Genomic DNA, 12,550 nt, shown 5'->3' on the forward strand with positions numbered 1-12,550 from the left:
GGTGTCGTCTAAACAAACCTTCTTGTAATAAATCCATTCTATCCCCACCCAGTTTTACAACTGCTACATTCTTAGGTAGTTTACAGTCAAAAAAAAAATGTTAAAAATAAAAATATTTTTTTCTGCCATGCCCACACGTGCTTTGCTGCAATATTACAACGTATATTTGTATTATTATGGCACGATCATGCAAATAAGCCACAATATCACAGCAATATATGTTACGCTGGTATTTTAAGAACCTGTACTCCTTTTGGCATGGGCAGTTACCTGGAGAAGCATGGAGCAACTAGAAAGAATACATTATCAAAAGGTGTGATTATGTACTATCTAATCAACTTAATTCCCTCATTCTTTTTAAAAACCATGTGTGCACCAACAGCTCAGAGGAGGGACTTTTCTGTCTTTGCATGTGTCTTTTTGTCCACTCACTGGTTATTTGGTAAGAAATGCTATTGACTCAGTTAAGTATATGATGTACAGTGTATAAAGACTTGCATTATGTCAGAAAATTACACTTGTGACTGTATGAAACTAGAGCTGTTGATGTTTAATTATGACAAGCAGTCTGTGTCCATTCAGTTTATGGCTTGAGTACTTCAAAGACTTAGTATTAGCAACTATCTTGGAAATGTTCGTGTTCAGTACAGTAATCACAATATTCCTTGTTATTGTAAGACTGGAGTAGTGAATGAGATATTTAAATAGTGGAGAGGTGACATTAAGATACGAATGTGTTCTCTAAGTGCAGCATTGTTGCGTTACTGTAGCTCTGTTCGGTTGGAAAAGACGTGCATAAGGTATTCCTATTAGCTGTATAGAGGCTAAACAGTGAAACTCCCAGTATTGACACTTTCATTCCTGTTCAAGAGGGCATTAACAATAACACTAATAATCATTGTCTTACAGATTTAATAAGATTTTTATTTATTTATTTGTTTGTTTGTTTGTTTGTTTGTATGTTTATGCATTTATTTATTCTAGCTTGATTTATTCAGATTGAATAAATAAATAACTAAATAAATAAATAGGCAGGACTGTTACTCTATCAAACATATACAGCATTTTCTGGCTACAAAAAAACTTTTAAGTAATGTGAATTGAGCAGTTCATAGCAGGGAAATTTATTATCCAAATGTATGTAGCAAAACTGCCAGTTTATAGCACAGACAGAAACCATTTAGGAAGAGAAAAAACATGTTTCATTAGCAGAATAATAGCCCTATATTCTTGGCATCCATGCTGAGTTAGAGAAGATAGAGACATAGGGAAAGGCGGAGGTGAGAAAAAAGCCTCGTTTTAAATGGTTACTGGTGATAAAAAGCATGCTGGTCATATTTAATCCTATATTGCCCTAATTAAAGTATTTGATACCTTCGGCGATAAATGGCTCTAGCAACACCAGCAGCCTCTATTAATTGTCTTGGCTTGTGCAATAATTCTGGGTAATTTTATTAATAAAATCATCTCTCTCCAGACATCCAACCCCCACCTCTTCCCCCTTGCCTGATTTCCCATTTAGACATCAGCTCCTATCTTGTCCAGTGCACACATACTCCAGAATAATGAATCATTCTGAAATGCATGTGCCTTCCTTTGCTCTGACATACACACACATACACACACACACACACACACACAAAATGGGCCAAGCCCCAAATGGCAAATATTAAGCTTTTAATGGTCTTAACAACAAATCATTGGTCAAAAAATTAGCAAGAATTAAACAAGTGCACTCCTGAGAGCTCCTGTGCCACCATTTGCTGGATTACTTTTGCTGCAGTGAACTGTTTGTTTGGGGAAAAGCTAGAAACAGGGAAATTCACTTATATAGTCTTCTTGTATGCAAAGGTAAAATCATGATAATGATTCAAATGTTTGATGTAAAATTCAAACTAACACATGTCTGTGTGTACAAAATTTTCCAAACTTATCTTGTGGGATTTTTTTTTCTTAAAAGATTACTCATTATTTGGTTATCTGCCACACCTGATGCAGCCCATCAACGGCCACCAGGCTTAAACATTTAGAGAAATCAAAGGGAGAAGCTATCTCATATTAAGTTCCTTTATCTATTTGTTTCCCAGGAGTGTATATTATTCAAAGTACTCCTTACAAATCTAAATGATCTCTTTTTCGCTTACCTAGCCAATGAATGTATGCTCTACATCAAACAGGTTCAGTTAAGCATCCAATCATTTCAGTTTATCATCCAATCAAGTTCACCAATGATCAAGTTCACCACTGTAAACAATGCTGCACAATGTAGTTAACACTATAGCTATCTGTGTGTATCTGAGGATGGATAAGCACCCCTAGCCTTACCTCACTAAAATGTTTCAATACGCTAGACTAAGCAAAGACCCCCTCTAAAGTATAGACTCCATCTAATTTGAATTTGAAGTAGAACTTGATGTCGAGAGTGTCAGTAGGGATGCATCCACCTCACTCCAGTAGCTAACTACTACCTAATTGTCTAGCAAGCAAGTAAAATTCTAGCTAATTGTAAATATTGCAAACTTACAGAGATTGAATGATTTTCAACAACAGCATAGTTGTTTTAAAACAAAAACCATCTTCTAACAGTTTCAGTTCTAAGTTATAAAAATTACTTCTCACATAACATTAACTTAATTTCATCAATTAACCTTTAGTAAGGCAGCAACTTTACTTTCATTTGATTTTTGGCTGGATAGTTCCACTTTCACTAAAGTGTAGTTTCTCAGCACTTTTTTCCAACCCTGGTAATGACTTGAACTTTGTCAACTATCAAGCAGACAGATAGACGTAGGCGCAGGTTTTCTCACTCGCTTTCAGTACCTGCTTTATCTTGGTCAGGGTCCCAGTGGATCCAGAGCCTATCTCGCCAACACTGGTTATGAGGCAGGAACACACCCTGGATGGGACACCAGTCCATCACAGGGCACTATGCACACACACATTCATACCTACGGGTAATTTATCTTAGCTATTCCACCTACAGCCCTGTTTTTGGGTGGAAGCCTTGAGAAAACCCACATGGGCACAAGGAGAACATGTATAGAAACTCCACACAGACAATCACCCAAGTTCAGGAACAAATCCTGCAGCTTTGAGGCTACCCGCTTCAGCCACAGCGCTGCCTAAAGGGATTCTGATTTTTTTTTTTAAACCAGTATGGCAGACAAACAGAAGAGCTAGTCAATATTCAGAAACATTAGAGAGGCTAAAGGTAAGACGATCAACACACAGACATAAACTAGACAAGACTAAATAAGTAAACATGTAAATAAACAAAAGACTATGGGTCAAAGCACTAATCAAACCTAGCAGATAACAAAAGCGTGGAATCATCACAGAGATAATGCTGGAGCGAGACTTATTTAAAGGGAGTTTGATAACAATTAGGCGAGTTTTAATAGTAAACAGGTAAATGAAGGGAAAGGTGCTTGATGAGCATGTGGTGATGAGCATGTGGATTGAGGATCATGGGAGTGTCACACTGTGTCAAAGAGTAAAAAATAACAATCAATTTACATAATCAGTTTATATCAAGAGTAAACAACAGCAGTGCTGTATCCAAAAACTGTGTTAAATTTTTTTAATAATAATTGAAAAATTTATTATATATTTTTTTGTTTGTTTTATTATGTCATATAATTTAAACATTTTTAAATTCAGTCGTTATGTTTATGTATTTGCTTCACAGAGACAGAAGTATGAATTCATAATACTCATCTAAGCAAATAAATACAGACGCCTCTCCCAGTTAATTTTTCCATTTGGTATCACATGAGGGTTAAACAGATGAATTTGGAATTCATTGTGTTTTGAGCACACACTTTTCATAAAGATGCAGTGAAGGACATTTCTACACACTTTAAGAAATATGATCATAGAGCAATGCAAATTAAATGCTGCCCTACAATAATAAAAAAACGTTTCATATATAATAAACATACCTTTCCAACATAAAGTGGCTCTGTTCCTGTGTACTCTTCCACCACAAAGAACTGGTTCCACACCCATCCTCTCTTCACTCTTTCATGGGTCACTGGATGTTTTTCAAGAGATTTGTCCTCTGTGAGAACGCTAGTCCTCTCATCATAACAAGACCCCAATCCCCAGCAGTGCAGCATTCCAAGAGTCACAACCAGAGCATTTGTCCTTTGTCTCCACTGTGCAGCCATTTTAGACAACTCTCAGTCTTCTACATGTGGCAAAGATTGTGAACACAATTAAGAAATGTGCTTTAATAAGATGGGTTTGGATTCAATACATCCAATAACTATTTATCCTTTTTTAAAACTTGCAGATGCTAGAGAGTGACTGAGGCATCATTTCAAATGTGGAAATGCAGCCTGAAGTTTTTGTGTTTTTTATCTGTTTGCTTTAGTGCACAGTTGCTCAGGAATGGTGAAGTGTCAGGAAGAAGAGTTCACTCCACTGTGCCAGGTGCAAGGCCACAAAGTTCTAGGTCTGCTTCCAGCACTCTATGGGATAAGCAGGATTTGGACAGGGAGATATGAGAGCACCAAGACATGCTTGGAAATCAGGATAGGCAAGCAGAAAATGTTCAGGAGTTTTTTTTTGTTTTGTTTTTTTTTTTGGTCAAACTGAACCTGGGTAATCCTAATGTGGCTCTTCTAAGTCACAGAAACAGAACTGATAGTAATGTTGGTTTAATTTTTTAGTGATTTTTGAAAAGTTATGTCAAAATAGGCCATTTGTGTTGTTCCATACCATATGTAGATATGGAGCTCACTCTTCAAACAGAGAAACAATTAGTTATTCATTTGAGTAAATTCTTATACATATTAGGAGATGCTGAAATTCTGGTTGCATGAAACATATAATGTACTGAATACAGAGCAGTATATGTTTGGTGTTGTGCCATAGCTTTCTTTGATAAGGTTTTAGCTGCATCCACAGTGGACCTCCTACAGTCTCCAAGAGAAACTGATGGAAAATGAGAAGGCCATCTGAAACAGAACACACAGACAAAAATAATAATTAGTAATAATCCTGTCTAACCGAATAAAGTGGCCAGTAATTGTACACCGGTTAAAAGATACAGCTTACTATTTATTTAGTTATTTATCTCAAGGCATTCTATTTATTAACTACTATGAACTATTTCGTTACTACTGTGACAGTAATAAGAAAGGTATGTAGGAGTGAAAAATGTGAAATCTGAGAGTTTAAGGGGCTAAAAATGCCAGCATTGCTGCTGTGACTGATACACTCGTACTCACTCAACACACACTACCATGTCACAATCATGTTGTTGTCATTGTTGTGCTAAGAAAGATCCACCACCTGATGGACAGGATAGGGGCTGACAAACTGTGCATAGCACCTGATGGGCTACACTCTTATAAAAAAGGTCAAATTTAAGACCCTTAAAGGAAAAATCCACCCTGGGTTACATTCATAGTAATATTTATAACTAACATTATCAAGACAAAATAAAAGAAATACCATCATCAGCTACCAGATAGTAATATTAAGTTCTATGTTTTTAATATTAATATTATTTTTTAAACATTTTTGAAATTGGACTAAGCATAATGTGGCCCATTACCTAAAATGAATTTGACACCCCTGTTCTAGGGGTGCAAAAAAAACATCGAGTGAAAACAGCAGGTCTGTGAGCAGAAATGCTTTATTGATGAGTGACTTCAGAGGAGAATAGCCAGACAGGTTTGAGCTGACAGGAAGTCTACAGTAACTACAAGAAAAACACTCTTTATACCCAAAGTGAGCAGAAAAGCATCTCAGCATGCACAATGCACACCGAACCTTGAGACGGATGTACTACAACAACAGAAATCACATCGGGTTCCCTTCCTGTTTGCCAAGAACAGGAATCCGACGCTACAGGGGGCACAGGTTTACCAAACCATCTTCTGGACTTTTTCCAATCTTCTACTGTCCAGTTTTGGTAAACCTGTGCCCATTGTAATTCCTTGGATTCCTGTTCTTAATTGACAGAGGAGGCACACGATGTGGCCCATTCACCTCAAGTTTAATTGTGTTCTGCGTTCTAAGTTGGTTTTCTGCTCACTACATTTATAAAAAAAAAATGGTTATAGGAGTTACTGTAGCCTTCCTGTCAGCTCAAACCAGTCTGGCCATTCTCCTCTGACCTCTTTCATCAACAAAGCATTTCCACCCGCTGATCTGCCACTCACTGGATGTTGTTTTTGTTGTTGTTTTCTGTCTCGCGCCATTCTGTATAAACTACGTAGACTGTTGTGCATGAAAATCCCGGGTGATCAGCAGTTAGTTTCTGAAATACTCAAACCAACCAGTCTGGCAGAGTTAACCGTGCCACAGTCAAAGTCACTGAGATCATATTTTTGCCCCTTTCAGATGTTTGATGTTATGATTAAATGTAGCTCTTGACTGCATGTTTTTATGCATTGCACTGCTGCCACATGATTGGATAACTTCATGAATGAGCAGGTGTACAGGTGTTCCTATTAAGAGTTTGTAAGCGTGTATGACTGTTCATTTATGGTAGATTTTGTTTTACTGATGAACATTAACATATTTCCTTTTGTCTACTATGGTTCTCTATACACACCTACTTACACTGACGAATCATAACAAATTCTGAAATTGAAGTTTATAGCTGTTTGTAAGCTTCCCTGCATGCTTTTTGTAATCTGAACCTGCATGACCTGGCTACATATGTCATTCTGACCACAGCTTGACCTGTCTACAAATGGCATTCTGACCCTTTCCACTCCTGCTGTTGTGCAGCAATAAAGAAGTAGATTTTATTTATCCATTCCAAATAAGTACAAACAAATTTGATTTTTGAATGCATTTTTTAAAACCGTTCTTCCACATCTTGTTTCCATGTTAATTAGTCAATTTGCAGTTCTTATTCTAAAACAAAAGGCTGCACACAGAAAAAATAAGCTTTTTCCCCCGAATAATCTACCTGCAAATATTTTTTTCGAGAAAGTATGTTTAGACTCAGCAAGAATCCCAATAAGGCCAAGAGCCTGCTGTGTGAGTTAGTCAGGTGTGGTGAAGGAGAGAACTGTGAGGAGGGGAGACAAAGGGAGGGTTATACATCACAGACCTGGTCTGGAAGCCTCTGACTGCCTAGCTGTGACCTACAGCATTGGATTTACACTAGGGGGTATCTGATTAATTGCATGACGGAGCACTAATTGGATAAATGCATTCATCAATTAATTCCATCCATCAAGGCAGTTAGCCTAATGCTTCAAACAAACAGTGGGCCAGGAGGTTTAGATAAGCTACAGCCCTGCTGCATGCACAAACATACAACACTAGCTAATGATTAATGGTCTTTTGAAGCATTCTGAATGTGAAGAAAAACAATGTTTTGAGTGGCTGAGGTATCACAACCTCAAGGCTAAATGATCATGGCATCAGCAATAGTAATTGCTTAGCTGATATGTGGGAGTCATACAGAAGGCAGTGGTGAGGAAAGAATAAAACCTCAAAGGCAGAGTAAATCAAGCAGAAAAATTCCAGTCAAGTCAACAGATATTCAAGATTACAGATATGCCGGGCATGTTTAATATGTATTATTAAAATAAATGATTGGCAATATGAGACATTTATATGATCTGCTCATTTACTAGAACATAAGGCTATAGTAGTGGGACTCCTCCACACAGGCAGAGAGAATTGCATGCAATCCAGACATTTTCAGTGGTACACAACTTGCTGCATAGTTATCTACATAACTACACTCAAGCCCTGATTTAGGATCTAAAGTAATAAGCAAAATCAATGGGAAAATTTCACTTGCGAATAGTATTTACATTTAATAACTCTGTAAATGAGCCTTGTTACATACTAGTGGGTAGGAATTGATATTGACAAAACTGGAGAGAAAATATAGCGTAAAAAAAAAAAAGTTCTGATAGCAAATTTCGATATCAAATCCTGAGACTCCTGGAAGAGGTGAATGAAAACCTTTTCAAAAACACTGTTTAGGCATCAGTGGCATAAAAGTGCTGTATACATCTAACATGAAACCAAATTTATGGCAGTAATATTAAGTAATAATTGTTAGAAACGTTCTGATTATTTTACTAAGGCATGATTTAGCCTGCTCGTCAACAAGGCTTGGTAAATTTAAAATGTTTTTCTTCAACTTGCAGAAACCAGCTTCTGCAAAATTTCACACATGCTCTCCAGATATACACGCTCTCCAAGCATACAAGTGTGTTTCAGTCTTAATAAATCTTTGTGGGTGCAAAACCCAACCAATTAAGCAAAACATGCAAAATAGATGAGCTACTTGCTCATGTGAAAGACTCAACCCTCCGTAAACAATGTTTGTCAATCAGCTTGCACATTTTTGAGTGTGTTTGCACGTATTTACACAGACAAAACTTCAGTAATTCAGGGCCACAATGTGCTAAGTGAAACAGCATTTGGTCAGCTCCTTTCTGGCACTTCCTCTTGATTTTCTTGATAATTGTTGGTCGTGTTTAAATTTTCAGAAGTAAACACTTGATTTTCAGCAGTGTTGCCTTGTTAGCCCCCTAGAGTACACATTTTAATGTCTTTCTTTTACTCTTGTCTATTCTTATATTCCACTGGCCTTGGTGAGTACAATCATGGTTTGTTGCTCTAACTACAGGCTATGTTTGATGAAAAGGGGATATGACACGTGGCATTTACACCAGCTCAACAGTGCGGCTGGTGAAAAATGCAGACCATTTTTTTTCCTCAGAAAAAAAAAAACAGAAATGACAAGAACAGAAGACTGGAAATAACAGATTTCTTCCTAACAGGTTAACATGTTTTAAAAACTATCTGACGACATCTCATCATAACCCAACATACTTGCCAATATACTTGTAGAAATCAGTTGAACCGAAGCCCACCAAAGTCACCAAACAAGCTTTCTTAACAATTATTTGATCAAAAGTTTTCCATGTTTGCAATTAGGCTTGATTTTTGTCCCCTACAGAGCTCACTTCAAAGTTAACACATGTTGTTTGTTCCATCCTTGCCTGAAATGAAAACAGCTCAGGGGAAAGAAATTCATTCATTTCAGTGCATCTCCAGTTCCCATGTGCATGTTTTAAAGCACATTTTCTTACTGGACCTCACCATGTGTTTATGATTAATTAGAAACCATTTCCATCAAATAGATTTATGGGTAAATATATCTGTGAAGTCCCTCCTCAAGCTGTACCATTTGCTCACATTTGCTTTAAGAACTCTCTTGCATCTTACAGAGAATCAGTGTGTTTTTCTCTTTCAAAGCCTCTGCCTTCCTCTCTTCTCTTAAAATTCTTTTTAAGGGAACACAGTTTGCCTCTAATTAAGGCTGAGAATGTGGTGTGTTAATGAACTGGCACTGGGAAAAGAGCAGTTGTTGCTGGTGCAGTTGGACACACTCAGGAGTCACAGGCTTGAGTTAATTATTATGATGTCAATTAGCAAGAATCACATGAAAGAGGTGGTGGGGGTTAGCAAGACATCAGCCGTGTTTGATACAAATGTAAGGCCTCACTTTCTCCACGCAAAGTGTTATTGGCAAGCCCAGGTTGCTCATTCGTGACCTATTAGGTTGCAGATTGATTAGAATACATGGCTGCTACTTCTCATCAATTTCTAGTCAGAGAGCAGAGGCCATGACAGCTTGTATCCATGGGCTGAGAGGAGACAGATCACCAGAGAATGATGGGCTTAGGGCCAGAGCCAGAGACTGACAGCTTTTCAGTCAATCTCCCTCATCTTCCCTCTCCTCTATCTCCCTCTATCTTGATGTCTCACACTCCACAGGCTACTTTTCAACCTGTTCGGCATCCATCTGTTTAATGTGAGTTACTGGATGTCTATGGGCCAGGTGTGCTTTTCACTGTCCAACAGAAAAAAGCATGGTACCCCTGCAAAGACTTTTTTTTTACTCCCTACTCACTGTGTTCAGAAACAGATTTTTGCAAGAGATTAAAAGTTACAAGTTCCTGGTAATATTTTTATCAATGTCCTGATCCTGGCTTCCATGATTCTGGATTTCTGATACCTTATCCCTGTCCGCCTGTCTAATGTTTGGACTTTGATTATGGTTTCTGGGTTGTCCTAATAAACACATTGAGCACATGTACAGGTTTGAGTTTAGCAGGCCCTCTCATATTTCAAGAACTTAAACTTGGGCCTTTACCACCAAAGTTTGGTCTGATATACAAATGGAGGAAATTCAGCACTACTGTTACTCACCCAAGGAGTGGTCATCCAACAAAAATCACTCCAAGGGCACAGTGAATAATATTATGGAAAGTCAAAAAGAACCCCAGGGTAACATCTAAGGACCTACAGGCCACGCTTGCATTGAGTAATGTCATTGTTCATGAGCCCACCATCAGGCAAACACTCAACAAAGACGGTGTGCGTGGCAGGATAGCAAGGAGGAAACCACTACTCTCCAAAAAGAGCACTGTTGCCTATCTGAAGTTTGCTAAAGACCATGTGGATAAGCCAGAAGCCTAATGGAAGAATGTTCTGTGGACAGTTTAATCCAAAATTTTCCAAAATTAATCCAAAAAAGTTTTTAGTTTAAATGAAAAGCATTATGTTCAGCAAAAACCAAACACTGCATTCCAACTGTGAAGCATGGAGGTGGCAGTTTAATGGTTTGGGGCTGCTTTGCTGCGTCTGGTCCAGGGCGGCTTGCCGTTATTGATGGACCACTGAATTGTACCAGCAAATTCTACAGCAGAATGTTGGGGTATCTGTCCGTGAACTGAAGCTTAAGTGGGTCATGCAGCAAAACAACGATCCTAAGCACACAAGTAAGTCTACAAAGAAATAGTTAAAGCAGCAGAAATGTAACATTTTGGCATGACCAAGCTAAAACCTTAATCTCATAGATATGTTGTGGAAGGACTAAAAAGAGCAGTTCATGCCAGGAAGCCCACCAACATGGGCCAAAATTCCTCAAACCCCTCTTGCAGGATTGATCACCAGTTAGTAGAAATGTTTGGTTGAAGTTATTGCTGCTCAAGGGGGTCATACCACTGAAAGCAAAGGTTCACATATTTTTTCTGACAAATATATTTACAGTTGGAAAATTTTGTTCAATAAATAAATGTAAAATCTGTAATGTCTTTGCATCATTTGTTTATTTGGGTTCTCTTTATCTAGTTTTATGACTTTGATAAAGATCTGATCATATTTCAGGTCAAATTTATGCATAAATAAATGCACAAAAGTGTAAAGGGTTCACAGACTTTCTAGCGGCACTGTACTTGCATCCTGTCTCTAACCACCAAACCTTGCATAATTGTTTTCTTATGATTTTACACAACTGCTAAATTACAACAACGTTGGTTCCTAGGAACCTGATTACAACCAATCCAACTACACGACAGGCATGGAAAGGCATCAAGAAATGGTTCTGTGAAACCAGGTCAAAGGTTCTTAAAGAGATGATTTAAAAATCTATCAAAATTCACAAATAGACAAGGTGGAGATGCAGACAAAGCAGCATATGAGACATGTTTGTCATCTGTACTGCAGCAGTTGGAGAACACAGATCGTGTAGCTTGCAATGCATTATCCAATCATGAGACCGCATTAATTGGAAAGACTAATTTCCCAGACAAATGGTCTGCCTCAGTTTATTTAAATAATTATAACTGCTCATTTGGCATGATTGTTCTACTTCCTCACCGTGTCCTAGCTACAGTGAATTAATACAGTTTGATAAGTGTAGCTCACAAAGAAATATGCAGTGGAACAGCTACAACTAAGACAGTGAGAAACCTAGTATTAAAGTATTAAAACCTGCCCCACAAAAAACTAGATAAAACAGACATTAACTGTATAACCTGCATGACAATGAACTGTGTGAATTTTGTAGTAACTCGAAACCCTTCATTAGTAATAATTTTCTGTGTTATATTTTTTTTTGCCTCCAAGACAGCAAAGGAAATGTACATTTTTTGTATCTGACCTACTTTCAGCCCTGGGTATGGAAAGGTAGATTTCAAGCCATTAGCCTGTAATATTAATAGGTATGACAATTGCCTATAGTTATGAGGAAAAAATGGCACCTGAACTTGAAACAGCCATTAGAAAAATATTTTAAGGTCACCAAAAGTAGGTCAGAATAACCAGGAAATGGAGTTAATATGGATTGATGTGGACAGGTAAAAGAAAATTTATTCCAAGAAAAAAGTGAAAAGTTGTGACTTAACGTGAATGAATGAATGAATGAAAGAAAGAATGAATGAAATATTTTATAGTATCATAGTATTAGTCAATCATTTTAAAACACACAAGAAAGTGGTGACAATGGAAAAAAAGTATTTTGAAATATGAACAAAAAAAAAAATGAACATGCACAGCTCACGTCACTTAAATTTGAAAAAGAAAAGAAGAAACTCCCTAACATATCCGCACAGCCATTTCCTCACTGGTTCCAGCATCTGCCATTTTGCTACTAACATATTAGTGAAACATTATCACCACTAGTAGGCCTTACAGGTTGAGAAGATTCAAGCTGCCAGAGGTCACAGATGAATCTGAATTTGTAGAATTTAGAACCTTTGTAGGAAAGGTG

At 37.5% G+C, this 12,550-nt stretch overlaps 1 protein-coding gene across 2 annotated transcripts in view; it reads right to left on the reverse strand.

Annotated features, from left to right (window-relative positions):
- Positions 1-12,550, reverse strand: part of LOC113532783 (cadherin-22) — a 190,811-nt gene that overhangs the window by 103,729 nt on the left and 74,532 nt on the right. For both annotated transcript variants that reach the window (XM_026924421.3, XM_053229740.1), the window contains one exon: positions 3,942-4,961. In XM_026924421.3, the coding sequence (XP_026780222.3) occupies positions 3,942-4,169 (228 nt within the window). In that variant the 5' untranslated portion in view covers positions 4,170-4,961. The remainder of the gene's footprint in view (positions 1-3,941; positions 4,962-12,550) is intronic.

This window comes from Pangasianodon hypophthalmus, chromosome 2, assembly GCF_027358585.1.
Source record: "Pangasianodon hypophthalmus isolate fPanHyp1 chromosome 2, fPanHyp1.pri, whole genome shotgun sequence".
Classification (NCBI taxonomy): domain Eukaryota; kingdom Metazoa; phylum Chordata; class Actinopteri; order Siluriformes; family Pangasiidae; genus Pangasianodon; species Pangasianodon hypophthalmus.